At 34.9% G+C, this 18,572-nt stretch overlaps 1 protein-coding gene across 1 annotated transcript in view; it reads right to left on the reverse strand.

Annotated features, from left to right (window-relative positions):
* The window catches only part of ULK4 (unc-51 like kinase 4), a 179,011-nt gene that overhangs the window by 65,629 nt on the left and 94,810 nt on the right, over positions 1–18,572 (reverse strand). Inside the window, exons 28-31 of the mRNA XM_083379010.1 lie at positions 17,784–17,835; positions 17,549–17,690; positions 16,590–16,682; positions 12,043–12,091 (exon numbers count right to left, since the gene is read on the reverse strand). Coding sequence (XP_083235136.1) covers positions 12,043–12,091; positions 16,590–16,682; positions 17,549–17,690; positions 17,784–17,835 — 336 coding nt within the window. The remainder of the gene's footprint in view (positions 1–12,042; positions 12,092–16,589; positions 16,683–17,548; positions 17,691–17,783; positions 17,836–18,572) is intronic.

Genomic DNA, 18,572 nt, shown 5'->3' on the forward strand with positions numbered 1-18,572 from the left:
AGAATATATTCAGAAAATAACTGGCTCATCTTATCAGGAAGGCTTTAAACTAAAATTGAGGGGAGAGGGGGGCAGTTTTCAAGAACTTTAGAACCTGATTCCAAGCAAACCACTAATCATATAAGGAGGTAGGAAGTAGAGAAAGAGGAAAAAAACCTTAAGTGAAGTAGAGAATGATGGAAAAAATGGAAAACCCAAATACAAAGTAGGAGATATAAGAAACATACGCATAAAATTGACAAAAATGAAGGGAGTCTGAATACTTTCTGAATGCACTATATGTAGAAATACTGGGCAGCTCAAGGACAAGAACGAACAGCAGCAGCTGTAAATCTTTATGTGAATCTGTGAGATGGAAAAAAAATGCTGATAGAATACAAAACCTGGAATTTAGATGATATTTTCCTTTTTCTTATGAAATACAGGTAGTCGACTTACAATGGTTTATTTAATGACTGTTCAAAGTTACAATAGCACTGAAGAAAGTGACTTACGACTATTTTTCACACTTATGATCATTGCACCAACCCTATGGTCATGTGATTAAAATTCTGACGCTTGGCAACTGACTCATGATGGTTGCAGTGTCTCGTGATCATGTGATTAGCTTTTGCGAACCTCTGACGAGCAAAGTCAATAAGGAAGACAGATTCACTTAACTACAGTGATTCACTTAACAACTGTGGCAAGAAAGGTCATAAAATGGGGCAAAACTCACTTAACAAATGTCTCACTTAACAACAGAAATTTTGGGCTCAATTGTGGTCGTAAGTCAAAGACTACCTGTAATTTGGCAGATTCACACTAAAATTCAAATGATTTCAGAGATTAGCATTTCCTGTTCTCTATTTAATAAGACCATAACTTTTTATATAGTACTTGCTTTCATATATTTGATTTCCAAGTATGAATTCAATAGAACAGAGCAACTAGAAATGAAATCTCAGGCAATTTGAATTTCTCTTATTATAAACCAGAACCAATACATATGCTAGTCAGGTAAGAAGCATGCCATTTTATTAATATATTAAGAGAATGAAATTAAGTTATTATATCAGTTTGTGTATGGACTGTTGAATCTAGAATAAAATAACATAATTGGAAGGGACCTTGGAGGTCTTCCAGTCCAAAAACCTGCTTAGGCAGAAACCCTATACCATTTCAGACAAATGGTTGTCTAGTCTCTCCTTAAAAACTTCAACTGTTGGAGCATTCACAACTTCCAGAGGCAGGCTGTTCCACAGATTAATTGTTCTGTCAGAAAATTTTGTCTTAGTTCTAGGTTGCTTCTCTCCATCCATTGCTTCTTGTCCTGCTTTCTGGTGCTTTGGAGACTAGCTTGACTCCCTCTTCTTTGTGGCAACCCCTGAGATATTAGAACACTATCATGTCACCCCTAGTAGTTCTATTAAATCTATATGGCATTGCTGTGACATCTTTTAGCAAAACTGAAGAAAACTAGAAAAGTTAGTAGGATTCTGGATTGCACTAAAAGAAGTACTTTATCAAAGAGGCATGGCATTCTAATTACCCTCTTTTTGCACTCTGGTGTATACAATTCTGGGCACATTTCCAGAAAATATCGACAAGTTAGGACACATTTTCAACAAGGCTACAAAGAAGATACAAGGATTTGAGGATACATCCTATAAGGATAGGTTGAAAGAACCTGGGATAGGTCTGTCTAGAGAAAAGACATATATCATTCTGTACTGAGTACAGTATAATTCTTTGAAAGCCCCTATTGAAATAAAATTGTTTTGGAGGAAAACTGTATTGAATAGTGATTCATTTATTGATTAAACAAACCATTATATGAAACCATCTTCAAATCATAACTCTACTTCATATTATTTTATTTCCACACATTTACATATATGAATGATTGCATTTAGGAAAATTGTTGATTTATAATCAACAATTATGTTTCAAAGAGAAAACTTCAGCTAAGTTTAGTTCCTAATATGTTTTGATATCTCTAAAAAGTAACCTGATGGGATTCTGACAATGATTTTAGATTAGTTTTAAGATAGGATAATTTAATGTTTGTGACCGCATTGATATTGAATCTAATCATGTTCCATTAAACATGCTTTTTCACTTGGTTTTTACAAAACTGTTTGATTATAGTTCCTTAACTACTATCTACTGAAATGACAATTTTGTCATTTTTCAAAATGCATTCCTCTTGAGATTAGAGAAGTATAATTTACATTTTTCAAGTCTTGCAACTCTACTAGAATAACTATTTGCAGAAACATAGATTTTGCTTTCATAGTTGAAGAGATCATTAAGATATAATTAGACCCTTATTCATGCTTGCTAGGGAGATGGCACCTACCCAATCAGCCCGCTCTAGAGCTGTATTAAATATGAAGGGCAGAACACATAATCTCCACTTCAGTCTCTGGAGAATCCCACATTAAACAAACTGCACTAGACATTTCTTTCTTTCCCATTTGTTATTAATAGAATTTTATTTGACTACTTTCTTTCAGCAATATGCTACTGCACAGCAATCCACGTTAGTCTTAATGACAGCTATATGTAGTGAATTTTAATTTCATTCTGCCTGGAATCTATCACAAGGCCTGGAATATATCACAAGGAATCTACAAAAGTAGAAATGGTTCTATAAAAGAAAATGTAAATCAGTTCACTTAAAAAAATAACTCGCTTTTCATAAAATTGTTTTAAAAACTGTATTTTTCTAGGTCAGAAATGCTGTCTGAAAAATATATGAATTTAACTAATATAACTGTGATTGATCCAGAACAGAACTGTTTCTGCAACTCTAAGAGTTGCTTTCAATTAACGTAAATAATACTAATTTAGATAATATTCAACTTGACTCAGTATAGGAAAGCTTCCTATTTTTATTTTACAAAACCCTAAATTTCTATGGGTTCATATTTTCAGCTCTACCTATTATCCATACTATTCTGATATCATGATATCTTAGGAAACAAAAGCATCAAGAAAAAAAATCCTCCTCCTGGATCCTTGCCTGAAGTTTAAAGATATATTCCTTAAATGTGCATGCAGTGAACCTATAAACGTCCTTGCTTTGTTAAAGTGTAGATCATATATAACGGAATAATAAGATATGATTTACTAGGAATCAGGGAAAATACATATAATTAGCGCAAGATGTCAAATGAAATTTCTTATAGATATTAGGTCACATATCAAGTTTCCGACGGAATGAGCTTTTCAAAGGACTCTGAAGCATTGTTTACCTTAAAAGTCTTTTATTAGCCCTATAACATCTTCAATCCTTGCTAGGAGAAGCTAAAGTCTGAATTCCCCTCCCCCTTAGCACAATATATTAAGTTCAATTCTCCTCCTTTTCATTGCTGTCATCACTCACATTCTCCAATTAATTTGAAGGGTCAGTTTTGCCTTCTGTTAGACAACCTGCCAAATTCTTATCTTATTTCATAACGGCCTTGAGAGACATTCTTTCTCCTCCCTCCCAGCAATAACTAATTCTAGCTTTAACAGTAACACACAAGTTTAACATATGAAATAGCTGCTTCTTCATCTTTTGTCAAAGCAAGAACATTCAATGTTAGCAGCGTTGACACCACAAATAGCATCCCAGCCAGAAAACTGAATGTTTTCAGAAAAAGTCAGAAAATATTTAAAAGATAATCAATGCAATATACTAAGTTTGGAGTGCTGCTATTCAAGTATAAGTATAAAAGGGGAAAATATAAATATTGCTCAAGAGCATTTTTAATAATTGCTGTGGCTCAAAATTTCTCCCTGCAAGCTTGCTTTTATTTTCCTTATAAATTATTAAAAAAGAAAAATTCAAGCATCATTAATAATAATAATAATATTAGTTGGGGCATGGACCTACTCTGCATACATATGTTCCTATAATCCACTCCCCTTCCAGCTTTTTTTCAAATCTTCTGAGAGTCCAGAATATGATCTTCATCTATTCCTGTATGATAAATGTTGAGAAGGGAATGGAAAAAAGTGAGAACTGACAACATGGGACTGAGGGTGAATTAACAAAAACCTATGGAAGACAAGGTGGATTTGTAGTGACAAAGGGTAGAGAGTAACAAAGTAACAATTCAGGGAAAGGTTAACAAGGTTGGTGATGGTCACTGTTCCAGATGAACTGAAAAACTAGCAGTCTTGCTTCTTTGATAATTGTAAAACCATGTACTATATTGAGATGCATACTGAAATCACCAATTTCCAAAATGTTATCAGGTTGCCCATGTCATTATGCAAAGTATTACACGCCTTATTGGTACTTTGCTTGTAGAACATGACGCAGAACATGAAGTTCTTGCAATAGTTGTCTATCAGTGTAACTGGATATTTGGGATATGAAGACTGAAAAAAATATGAACAGTATCAAAAGTGTGCAAAAATAATGGGTTTTCAAGGTAAGATATCATTGGTGATGAGTTACCCTGGTTATACCCACAAACTAGAGCTTCTGCATCCATTTGCTTTCCCTGCTCCGATCCAATAAGATTACATATTGCCTTTGACTTAGCTTATGTGCAGTCTAAATTATACTATTTTTGTGAAATGTTGATTCAATTCTATAAAAACCATCAGGTTTCTTTTCTTGTAAGAATTTTATTGATTTTTTACAATAACAACCTTAGCGCCTGGTGCACAGCGTGTTGTCTTGGTTTATGAATTTTTTTAAAAAAATATATACAATCAATAATAGTTAATTAATAAAGATAAAGGTTCCCCCGCACATGTGTGCTAGTCGTTTGACTCTAGGGGCCGGTGCTCATCTCCGTTTCAAAGCCAAAGAGCCAGCGCTTGTCCGAGGACGTCTCCGTGGTCATGTGGCCAGCATGACTAGATGCCAAAGGCGCACGGAACGCTGTTACCTTCCCACCATAGTGGTCCCTATTTTTCTACTTGCATTTTTACGTGCTTTCGAACTGCTAGGTTGGCAGAAGCTGGGATGAGTAACAGGCGCTCACTCTGTTATGCGGCACTCGGGATTCGACCCGCCAAACTGCAGACCTTGTGATCGACAAGCTCAGCATCCTAACCCACTGAGCCACTGCGTCCCTATAGTTAATTAATAGTCAATAATAATTAACTTTTATATTTCCATAGTTAATATATCAATTGATAATATATTTCCTTGATCCTCTCTTCTCCCAATAGTATTCTCCTTCTTCAGCTTTAAACAAATATATTTTTTGATATTTGATATTTTCCATATATAAATGATTAATTTAAAACATTTTCTTCTATATTTATACCAACAATAATAGCATATATAGATGTTTTCTTATCAACATGTTATTTTCGTAAAAATCATCTTATTGATTCACCATATATTTTATTTCTATAAATCTTGTTTAAGCTCAATTTCTCCATAATATTCAAACAATTCTTATCAATCATAATTTTCTCAGTAATTAACACCTAAATATCCAAATTTTCCACTTAATCATCCCAATATTTTCATATTTCATATATTATAGAAATACTGTTATCTATCATAACATCTACTTATAACATCTTTTCTAATCAATTTATATTTCACTTTTATTTGTAAAAAATGATTGAATCACTATCCTTTTTTCAAAGTTCTCATTAAGCCTAATTTCCCCTTAATATTTCAATCATTCCTTAATCCTAAATCTTTTCAAACTTAATTTGTCTTTAAAGTTCAAACGTTTCCTTTCCTTACATCATCCCAATATTTTTACCTTTTGTATTTTAAGTTTCGAAGTTTGATCAGATTGTAGTATTTAAAATTTAATTTCAATATGTTTCGTTCCTCCTTAATGGTTAATTTGCCGCTTCCATCTATGGGGGAATGGGAATGTAGTCCCCTCCCCTCACTTTCAGAGGTTGTTTGCTTTGGGGATCTTTCCCAGGAACTTACTTGCAAAATAAGGGAGACAAGATCAAATACTCTCAACCAATTCCAAGCATGCTGTTCACCAATGTTCTGGTTAGTGCTCTTGGACTTCAGTTGCAGGTAGCTTGGGCTAGACGCTGGCATGTGGCTAGCCTTTCTCCTGTTGGGTTTGGAGGGCTTCCCCGGGACAAATGAAGCGATTGCCATTGCTTCGTAATCAACGGAGCACCCCTCCTTCAGGGTGACCTCTTCTAACCCATCTAGGGTTCCCCTGGCAGGACGAAACTAGCTATGGGGAGCAGAGGTCTGCTATCACGTGGCCATGCACTATGGGTGCAAAACCAGAACCATCAGGTTTCAATTGCCAAGTGATCCTTTTCCTAAATAATATTGTGCTGTTTAGAAACTGCTTTTCTTGGGATAGGAACATAAAGGCAAAGACTGGGAGTCGTCCATAGTTTATAAAGCATGTGTCCTACTGCCAACTCTGACACAACCATTTCTACATTAAAGCAGTATATGGGAATAGAATATGATGGCTGGGTAAATAGCCTTCTTTTAAGTTTTCAAAAGACAGCAGCACCCCTTGAACAGCTTACTGTTCATGGATATTAAGCTGGATTTGGATTTCTATGAGGGGTCACTATAAGGATGGAATGAGGGCAAATACTGTATTATATTTTGTCCAACTTCTTATTTTATGTCTGAGAATGGGGCAGTAATGCTACAGGAAAATTTAGATAATTATGGACAGATAGAAGTATGGTTATTCCTTCATGCAGATTGCAATTGCTATACTATATTATAGAAAAGAAAGAACTGGGGGGGGAATCATAAGATATAAAGACTTGAAAATAGAAGCAGAAGGACTATGGGAAAAGAAAGCAAAGATAGTATGAATGGTAATAGGTGCCCTGGGGGGTAACCCTGAAGCAAAATTTGAACATTAGGTAATTGCAAAAAGCAGCTTTGTTTGGAACAGCTTACATCCTACAACAATACTTTTAATACTATCAAACAACAACATCTACTTATCTCAGGTCATCAGAAAGGACTTGAAAGGCAGATAAAAATGCCAAATCCAGTGTAAACATCTGGCTGTCTTTGTGCCATACCATAATAATAATTAGCTTCTGTAAGAAAATTGTACAGACTACAAACAAAGTCGCAATAATAGTACATTGAAAGATCTTCAAGAAAAATCATTTCCCTGCAAGCAGTACTAATGGGACCACAAAGCAGAACAAATAACAGAAAACGAAGAAGTTAAAGTACTTTGAGGCTTTTAGAATTTAAACAGACAGGCATCTGCCACGTAACAACTTAGTCTTAATTACTGTTCATAAGACAGACAAAGAAATTTGGATAACATGTATCGTACTTGGGGACAGCAAAAGAAGAGAAAGAACAGGAGAAAATCACAAAATACAAAGACATACAACAGAAGTAGAAAGACTGTGATGAAAGCAAAAGTAGCAACAATAGTAAACAGATGCCATGGAGGTAATCCTGGAATTACACTTGAACATTATTGGCTTTGTCAAATTCACACTAGTCAATTGCAAAAGACACCTTTACTTGGAATATCTTACATCCTACAACAATATCTTTAACACCATCAAAGAACATCTGCCTATCCCTTGGGAAGCACACGATAGCTAGATTAAAATACCAAATCCAGTTTAAATATATGGCTAACTCTGGAAGAAAGGGGAATAATAAAATCTCTATCATCCATGACTGGATTGTGGATGAAAACATTGACCTAGTGTACATTTCCAAGCCAAAGGTATCAGTTATTCTTTCTCAGCTGTACCTTCCAGATAGTCTTAAATGCAAATACCTTACCTAAATTAAATTATAATATGCTTCAATGTTTGCTAAAAATCTACTAGAATTTCCAGAACTATTTTTGTTTGTGTGTGTGAAACTTGCCAGAACAAAATCACTTATTCAAGACTTTATTTAAAGGGTAAATAACACTGTACAGATAGTTTGGACTGTCTGTCTATCTATATCAAACATTTATTATTTTTACAAATAATAATTTAAGACCTATGATGTTAAGGATGAGACTGACAATTCCTAGGTTCAAGAAGATCATTGTATTAATAGAGGTAGTTCTTTATTAATATTTGTTTAGTGACCATTTTGAAATTGCAATGGTGCTGAACAAGTTGTACTTAAAAGTTCCAGCCGTTGCAGTGACCCTATAGTCCTATGATTGAGATTTGGGACTTAACATCCAATTCACGGTTACAATAGTTGTAGCATTCTACAGTCATGTGATCACCATTTGTGTCTTTCATTGCTGGCTTCCCACAAGTTGTGTCAGTGGGGAAGCTGGCAGGGATGGTCACAAGTCGCTCAAGTAAATCTCCTGCCCCTGACATCAGCTACCTGTGCCGGAAATTGTTCTTGTGGACCACACATCACCCACACATCATCTCCCACCCAGCAACAACCACTTGCTGCACTCTTTTCCACCCAGCAGCAGCTATCCATAGCCCTGAAAACACTGTATTTGTCCTACATCCACCCATGGACACTCCCCTACCTGGTAGCATTCAGTCAACAATGCTCATATGCACCAATGCAGACATCCATGCACTCTCCCCCACCCAGAAACAGCCATTTATCTGCCTGCATCTTGGTTCCGACAGACAGAGACAAATAAAGCAGAACTCTGAGGCTTGGAAATTCCTCATAGGACATGTTCATTAGTTACAAAGTATCGGCATGTCAAAAGTGAAACCAAGTCTGAAGACACACGTAACAATTCCCCAATACAAAGTTAAGAAATCCCACTTTTAAAGCTATGAAAGCAACTACGTTCCCCAATACATCTTCTTGGCAGGCTTTGCACGAAATGCCCAGGCAGCAGTCTTGGGAGCAGCCGATGACTTTGGTTCCCACGGGACAAAAGATTATTTTGACTAGCAAAGCACCTGGCAATCCCCACTCCCCCCCTTCAATGTGTTAACTGAAAATGAATAGGGGGAAAAGGCCATAGCCATGGTCATTTTCCAAGCTGACAGCCTGCCAATTTGCTTGTGACCTGCTTAGGACTTCCAATAAGAAGTTTCCTATCTGGTTTCCCCATTGACTTTGGTTGTTGGAAAGCAGCAGGAAGTTCTGAGGAAGTCCTTGCTTAGTGACCTGTAATCCTTGCTTAACGAGGGGAATGGTGGTTTAGAACTGCATTGCAATGTGAAGTGGTCTTATGATCTCATGCTTTACAATCACATTGCTAACCATTTCTGGTCTTAATTACTGTTGTTAAGTGAGGACTACCTGTAACTGTCAACTGCCGTCTGACAGCTTTGAAGAGAATGGCAAATTTCCTATTAGCTTGGAAAAGAAGGAAGACAACTAGAACTCAGAATTCTGTAGTATATATATATGTATACACACACGCACACACATATTACTATGACTTGGAGTAGGTAGAATTTGCATTTCATGACAATATGTCCTAGTTTCCAATAAAGAACTTGATCTAGTTGAGTTGTGTCTGTGAACACAACTTTGGGAACAAAGTCACTGAACAAGAAAGTTGAGATTTTCAGTTCTGCTTGGGGAGAACCCTGTTAAGTAAGTGTTCTACAATTCAAAACATTTGGAGAGCAAACGTTTATATTAAGCAATAATAAGCAGAACTTACAAGATAGGCTACCCAACTAATTACAAGCCCAGGAGGTTAATCCTTGTCAGTCATCTAAAAAGGACACCACTGATTTCTGTATGGTAAATCCTCAGATTGAAAAATGCAGAACTTTTCTCCTTAATTGATTACATACATAAGCATTCTTATTTTAACATGTATTTTAGTTTTTATTAAAGGTATTATTCATTTTAGAGAGTTAAACAGGTAAAACCTATTTTTTCAGTAGTTAACATTAATTATACTAGCAGGAAAAATGTATTCTGAGACAATATTAAAAATTGATCCAAAATCACATACATTTACATATATACAAATACATGGTGAAATCTATAATTTTTTTATGAATATGGAGAAATAGTTAACATATTTTATTTGAAGATACTCATTTTTAAATGAAATTAAATTAATACTTGGGTTTCCTAATTAACAAGTAAATTGTTAATAAAAATGAATACAAGGAGTCTTGGATAATTACTCCATCTAAAGTTTAAAAATTAATAAAGCAAGAACAGGCACATCTGTAACATTTAGGCTTCTTTCTGGAAATTGACATTAATATTGTATTTTTCTGTCATCCATCTTTCCCAGTTTAACAACTCATACATATTAATTTCACTTCTCAGAAGAAATTCAGTTACCGGTAATTTAGCATGAGCTATGCTGCTATGTAAACTAGAATGAATTAGCCATGAAGGTTGCTAATATAAAAAAGGTTATGAATACTATTGAAAACATTATCTTTTATCAAAAATTGTTAGACAAAATTTAACGGAACCTGTATCTTCATCATTTTTCAGATTATTAATGAGTGCAATTACATGAGATCTTGATTCATAGATTCTGCACATTTCTACATTATTAAGATGAATGTACTGTTATTCATTTTGCTTAGTCAAAAATTAGAGATATAAACTTTTCCTTTGACAGGATACACAGAAGTCTCCAAAGATAATTACTTTCCTCGGGTGTCCAGATTCACAATGCATCCAAGGACTGATCCCTGAATGTGGGTAAAACAACTCTTACATAGAAGTCCCCAAGCATTTTCCTATATTATTTTTTTCTTGAAATGATACAAAAACCCCATTTCAAAATAGAATTACCAACATATAGAAATAGAAGAAAATATATGTAGTTCACGGTTGAACTGTGGAGTTCTTGGTGGTTGTTTCAGCTTGGTGGTCTGCTTGCAGAAATTTCATTACTCAACTAGGTAATACACTGATGATGTTACCTGGTTGGGTAATGAAACTTTTGCAAGCAAACCACCAAGCTCAAACACCACCAAGGACTCCACAAATATATAGAAAATATACAGTACTTGTATAAATCCTATAAAACCAAATCTATAATTCCTTTGATTTTCAGCCAATGTATACAATTCATGATATGTTATTTGTATTTTTTGAAATAATGTTTTAGACCAGACATGTCAAACACAAGGCCCGGGGGCCGGATCCGGCCCGCAAAGTGGTTTCATGTGGCCCGCGAAGCCATCCTGGAAACAGTGAGGGAACAGCCCCACTGCCTTGGCCCTGGCCCAGAGACCCTCCTTCTGCCAGAGACCCTCAGATTTGTCCCATTCCTGCCCAGGCCCCCATAGGCACCCTTCATGCGAACGATGTAGAGCTGGCCACGCCCACACAGCAGGCCATACGCACTCTAGCCACGCCCACCCAGTAGGCCACGCCCACCCTGGCCATACCCACCCGGCCCCCTGAGGGCAACCGCAATGCTGATGAGGCCCTCAATGAAATTGAGTTTGACACCCCTGTTTTAGACCATCTAATTTAATCTGATTTTTATAGGGCTGCCATATCCAATTGTTTCTCAAGATGTTCAGTTATATCAGGGGATCTCTGCAAAACTCAAGAGAACTGGAGCCACTATTATATTACTTCCTGGAGTTATACAATTTTAGATTTGACTGGGAAGATGCTGTTGCCCCATAGGAACTGAGTAATCCTGGGAAAAATGCAACTTCTTTATTGAGTTGCAGACAATATATTTAAATGCACACATTCCAAAACATGTATTTGCATAAGCAGCTGTATATTTCTCAGTGTTCTTTTTTTACTGGTGAGCTAGGCATATATCAAAGGCTGAGGTTTTATATATTTTTTAAAAAATTTACACCACTGTATATAAAGTGGCATGTATTTTAGTAAAATTAAAGTTCTGATAAGAATATGTAGAAATGTTTTATTAGTTCAAATCAAGCTAAAAACAAATCCCAAAGGAATTGTAATTTCTACAGAAAATAACACTATGAAATTAATCCAATAAGGCACGGGTGTCAAACTCGATGTGTCTCGTGATACGTTGTATTGTGACTTTTTCCGCATTGCCGGAACTGGGGTGGGCATGGCCTCTGCATGAAGCAACTGGCCTGCGGGCCAGCAGTTTGACATCCCTGTGATAAGGCTTCCCAATCACAGGAGAAAGCAGAACACAGTAAGTACTCTTTTAAAATTATTTTAAAATCACAAGCTTAAAAATTTATTCTTACCAGGATAACTTGAAAAATTGTTGGAACAAGGTGGATTTCCTCAACTACCCTGTGAGAACACAAAAATAGATAATTAAATAATTAAGCAGCAAGCAATGAGAACAAGTTTGCTTCTGTAGATAGTCCTTTCTTACTGAACCCTTGTTCAGCGACTTTTCAAATTTATGATACCAATGAAAAAGTATTTTAATGATCAGTCTTTGAAATTGTGGCTGTTGCAGCATCTCAGTAGTCACATGATCATAATTTGGGTGCTTGGTAATTGATGTACGTTAAACAACATTTGCAATTTTTACAGCTACCTTGTCACAAGCAAAGCAATGGGGAAGCCGGCAGGAAGTCACAAGCTGCAATAATTTGAAGTCATGTTTAACCACCCATGATGATTCACTTAATAACTATGGCCAGTCACATGATGTCATGCTCAATGAACATGCCACTTAGTGACAGAAATGCTAGTCCCAATTAGGACTAGCAAATACAGTAATAAAAGGATAACAAATAGTAAAAGAATTACCATTGTGTATTACAAATATAAATCATGGAAATAATATACAAAATATAAGATAGACATACAACATATGTGACATTATAAGGTATTGCACATAAGATCGTAAAAAATTGTGTCCCAGAATCTTAAACTATGACTGCGTTTTGGTTAAACAAGTTTCATCAAGTCTACAGGCAAATAGAGATTGCCAATTACATTTGTAAATTGAGAAGATGTTAAGTGAACAAGTCCCCGTCCTAGTTCCCCCACCCAATGCATTTGGTAAATGAATGCATAGGTGGATTAAGTGGCAATGGAGTGCCTCAAGGGCGGAGAAAACCATGAGGGGCCTAGTACAGGAACAAAATCATCTTTCTGCAGCCTCTCCTCACCCACTGAAATATTCCATGCTCCACTTCCCATCCCTTGGGGTCCCCGCAACTGCTTGGGCATCCTCTGCAACCACCCTTTGCATCTATCCCCCCATCCATCACTGATCACTCACTTACCTTTTGAAGGTCTTCAGAGTTCAGGATGTTGGGGTAGGAAAGGACAGGCTGCTCCATTGCTAGGCCACATGGCAGAAAAGCGGCTTTTTCTGAGATGCTGGGAAAAAAATCTCTATTCTCTTTTTATTGCTAGACACTAGCCTTCCATTCCAAAGCGAAAGCAAATGGTGAAGAGGAGAAATCTTCCTTCCCTTCCTTGCTGTTTGCAGCTAATGGTCAATGGAGGGAAGGGATGAATTTTATGGCTGCTTCCATGTTTGTCCTCCAGCCACCATTAGATGTACATGTTAGTTTGCAGAGACCAGCATCTAAGAGAAGCTTACATTAAAGGAAGAGATTTCTAGTTACTTCCATGTTTTCCCTCCACCTGATATTAGCAAGGGACCAAAGGCAAACAGCAAGTAAGGGAAGAAAGATTTTTCTCCCTCACCATTTGCTTTTTCTGGGAACAGAAAGCTAGTGTCTATCAACAAAAACAAAAGAGAAAGATTTTTCCATTATCTCAGAGAAAGATGATCACTTTTTTGCCACGTGGCCTAGCAATGAAACAGCCTCTCCTCCTTTCCTACCCCAACACTGTGAGCTCTGGAGATCTTTGTAAAGTAAGCAATCATTGACAGATTGGGAGGAACCCGGTGGGGAAGGATAGGGGAGAAGTAGGCAGGGGTGTACGTTGCAGAGTCTGCAGTCAGTCGGAAAGGCGAATGACCATGAGTTCTACAATATACGTAATGTCGGGACTGGGTCATTAAGTACTTTTGGGGGAGCGATCATAACTTTGAACCATTGCTAAGTGACCTGTTGTAAATCAAGGACTACCTGTATTAAAATATAAGAAATGCTATGTTTCTTTGGAAATTATTCCATGGTTTTATATCACTGTCATGAAGCAAGTTAATGGGACATACATAAATTAATACAAAAATATAACTATAAAATATATTAATTTATTTAATTACGAACCATGACATGGGCAATATAGTTGATAAAAATCAAGCCAAAATTAATGCTAAAATTGCACATACTAAAATAGTAATGCACAATTTTTGGTATCCTGAGTGCCTAAAATCATAAATTTGTGAAGTTCTTCCCAATGAATAAAATTAGCCAGTTAGAAGATATGAATATCATTGGCAACTGAGTTCCATGAGTTAGCCATCTAAAAAATCTTTGGAAAGAAAAAGACACTATTAAAGTTCCATGTAGATTTTGTTCTCTACTTTGCCTGGGAAAGCCTGCAATAAATTTGCTTAAGCAAATTTAGAGAGAGTCTGACAGTTGCTTTACTATACAATAATGCTGTCAAAATCCTATTATTATTATCTCTTCAATTAGTTCAAATCAGTAATTAAGTGAAATATTAATAGTGTCATGTGTGAACTCAACCACATTTATACAATGAAATTGAATCTATCAAATACATTCTTACCATTTTGTTAGGCAGACTTTTAATTATAAAGTCCCAGAAATAAAAGGTATTTGCCATAAACCTATAGAATAGTTCACATTATTTAAAGAAATAGATTTGAATCCATGAAAGCTTCTGTCATAATTAACCTACGGTACTAATTCAGGAGATGATCAGGCTGAGCTTGGGGGCAGGGACAAATGCATCATCAGTCTGGAGTTTCTATGTCCTCAGAAGAGACCTAAGTCCAATCAACCTTGAAGTTCACTGACTCTTATCTGGTGCCAATTTGTCTTGACCATTAATAGGTGAGACCTTTGTGTATAGGTTGCATGGAATAAAATAGTAGTGCTTTTGAACTCTATCCTGGGTCACAGTTTCCTAAGCCTAACATTAGGTCTTCTAGATACCATAAGATGCTGTTATTTGTGCTGCAATGTGCTAATACTGTTATTTTTCTGGAAAATTTAATTATGAATCATGAAAAAAGAATAACAGTTCGATGCGTTACAGTAAAACAGTGTACAAAAATGGGGAAAATATTCTATCATCTCAAATTACGTTTTTTATTTGATATTAACAGTTTCAGCTATTCTACTTCTGGCCAATTGACAGTATGCCAAGGAGGACTCCCTAGGGCTCCCTGAAGGAGTTTGTTTTGGACTGTCACTTTTTCAACCTACTAACAGAAAGAATTGGTTTTCCTTTAGTTTATATGGCTCTCCTGCGGTCAGGGAGAGTCCCAGAATTACCCAACAAGATTCTACAGCCATGGTCTGCAAGTAACTTCAGGAGCTTCAGAATGATCTGGTGAGTCATTCAGCTGGGGGAGCAGGGCTGCAGTCACTTTATTGTTGAAAAAGCAGCTGTTTTGGAATTCATTTTTCAAACTGACATTAAGTTGTACCTTTCATTTCTTAATCACTCTTAAGGATTTTTATCTTTCTTAAGCTAAAAGACGCTTTCTTCGGTCACAGCCTGTTACTGCTTTTTGAACAGCTGCACCATTTTGAGGACTTCTTTATTGTTAAACAACAAGAAAAAGGTTGCTGAAAGCAAGTTTAAGTAAGGAAGCACAGAGTATCTTTTTTTAAAAAAAAAACTTTGATGGAGAAATATAAAGGTAGAAAGTTGTGGCCTTTGTTTTACTATTTTTAACTAATTTGAAAAATATTATTGAAAGTGAATTTTAAAGTATGTATATGAAGAGGAATTTTTTTAAAAAAGATGTAGTACAACTTAATGGTTTTAGAAATGTTTTTCAAGAAATGTTTAATATTTTAAAATGAATGTAAAAAAGTTTTTCCATTAAAATTAAAGAATCTGAAAGAATATGGTGAATTTTGTTAATATAAATGATGAGAGTTTATAAAGATTAATAAGTGCAAACAGCAATATATAATATTTCCACAGCAAAGAAGAAAAAACAGAGATGGTTAAATTGGTTGCTTTATTCAAAGAGAAGAATATATCTAATTATGTTTCTCTTTGGAAATTGCTTCTTGATTTTGTGCTTGTAAAAAAAGGAACTTTTATTTTGATTTTGATGATTGGATAGATTTGTTGCTGTAGAAATGGCTATTTATATACTAATGTGTAAAAATAAAAAGTTGAGGATTTAATGTTGCTACTGTATCTTCTACTATGCTAAAGAGAGTCCAATATCAATGCCTTTTCTTTCTTTCCCCCCCTTCTACCTCAGATTTTCTCTTTCCTTCCGTTTTTTTCCTTCTTCTATTTTCCCATTATTTTTATTTTCCTTTGTATTTTATATTTTTGTAATATAAATATAAATTTGGAAACTTAATAGTTTCAGTTATTTTATCCAAATTGCCTCTTTATCTGTTGAAAATACACTGCTATAATCAGGAATCCCATCATATTCAATATGCTTTCTCTTTGGTAAACATATTTAAGATTAAATAAATAATGAAAGTAATATCTGATTCCTGGGATCCCACGTATGCCCTAAAGATTTTGAATTTATAGGATTTTAGGTACATTTTCCTCAACACAGCAGTTCCCTGGAAATCTACTTATGCCCAAGTAGTATCTGGAATGGATTTTCAAAAATTCCATCAAGATCATTAAATCCAAGTGACTCTCTGTACTATGATTAATAAAATGAGAGTTTACTTACCCTATAAAAGCAGGGTTGTATTCTGTAACTGAAATCAGTAGCTTCAGTGCATAAGCTGGCACTGGGTCAGGTTCCATTAAAATCAGTTCAAATCTAACTCAAAAGGAAACATCTGATAAAAAGATAAGCTTTTCAAATATAATTTTATATGAGAAAAATTGTTTAAAACTACTCTGTCGCAAAGTGTAAAACACTATCTCTTTCTATCTCAGTTTGAAATCCTGTCACTTTTATTTGATTGATAAGGGGATAGTGTTCACCAAGCAGTGAACTATTATGATTCATTTTTATATCTATTTTAAGTCAGATACACACACTATATCTGACAGCTTCTCAGGATGGTGTCAGAATGCTGAAGAAATGCAAGAAATATTATAAATCATTTAAAAAATTATTTAATCTTTAATGTAATAGCAATTATGCAAAAACAATGCAGCAAAAATGAGAATATAAACTAAACATAAATACAGTTAGAAATATTATTTTCAACATCAAAAATAATGAAACATTGTTCCCAGTTCCAATCAACCTGGAAAAAAAATAGCTTCCGGTTCATCACCAAGAAATGGATTTGTATACCCTGCATATGGTAAAGAAATATCTTACATAAAAACAGAGCTGCATAATGATACTTGCATTATAACAGGGCAAAATTATTCTAGTGGGATGGCAAAAACATTCTTATAAAGGCAGTACTGTTACTATCTGCTAATGTTTACAAGTAACTTTTAATATCTATACATTTATATATCAGTCCATTCATCTTGTCTCTCAATCTTTGCCCATAAATGCACTAAATATATAAGTAAGGTGAAAAGGTCCTATCTACTTCTTACATTATGACCAGCACAATTAGCATCTGTCATACTTTTGCCATAAAAAAACAAGCTATATTTTTAGAAAAGCACAGGTATATTCGATAGGTGACTGCATACAATCAGGTTTAATTTGGTACTTACTGAGGCAACAATGAATTCCTAATGAGACATAGAAGTTTGTTGCTTGAGTTAAGATTCTCTTTCTCTTCAGTGATGACCTTGTGGCTTAGAAGAAGCGAAGTAGTTTCTGTAAGCAACCGCAAGCTGAAGAGTCTCCATTCCACTAGAAAAGTCAATGTAAAAACACACCACACATCACAATTGTATCTAATTAAAAGCAAAAGGAGTGTCTTAGTTGATGTGTCTGTATATTTACCATTTTGACTGAAGACCAAATTAATTAAAGGTGGCAGGACATAATCCATAATCTAAAGAGAAATACAATAAACGTCTGACTTAGATTACTCATACATTTAAAAAAATTGAAATCTTAAACTTGAAATCTCTATTCAGTTCCCCATTATAATCTTTATAAAGCTATCAGTCATACTTAATCATATCTATAAGAAAAATTAACCTACTTTGCTTTTTATGAAATAAAGTAACAATATAAAAGCTAATAGGTAAGTTATACAGATGGATTCTTTCTATATTATTAAAGAAAACATGTGATGTTCAATCTGAATATGTATCTCTGTTATGCATTTTATTTTTTTCATTTTCAGTATTAGTACAAAATATTTTTCATATTTATATAATGCTTACATAATTTACCTTACTTATTCAAATAAAATGTAGGCTATAAGTTCTTGTCTGATGAAATTTCCCCTAGATCAGTAACTGAGGTATAATATGGCCATCAGGATCAAAGACTTATTTTTTAATAAACTGAAAATGACCACCATAGCTTTTCAGTTCTTTGAGTATTCCACTATGGTTCATTCTTCCACTTATCCTGACTGAATTCATAACAAATGATTTTAGAAACACAATGGCTGAAGTTTAAAAAAAAGATTTAAAAAAAAGATAGTTGAGCTTAGCAAAATTATATCTTGCGAAGTAAAATTCTTTATTGCTTAAATCAAAAACATAGTAGCTGTGCTAAGAAAATAAATAAATATTATAAAATGGTGTGAATATAATTGTCAGCTCTCTTGATAAAAAT

The sequence above is a fragment of the Vipera ursinii genome, assembly GCF_947247035.1.
Source record: "Vipera ursinii genome assembly, chromosome: Z".
Lineage (NCBI taxonomy): Eukaryota > Metazoa > Chordata > Lepidosauria > Squamata > Viperidae > Vipera > Vipera ursinii.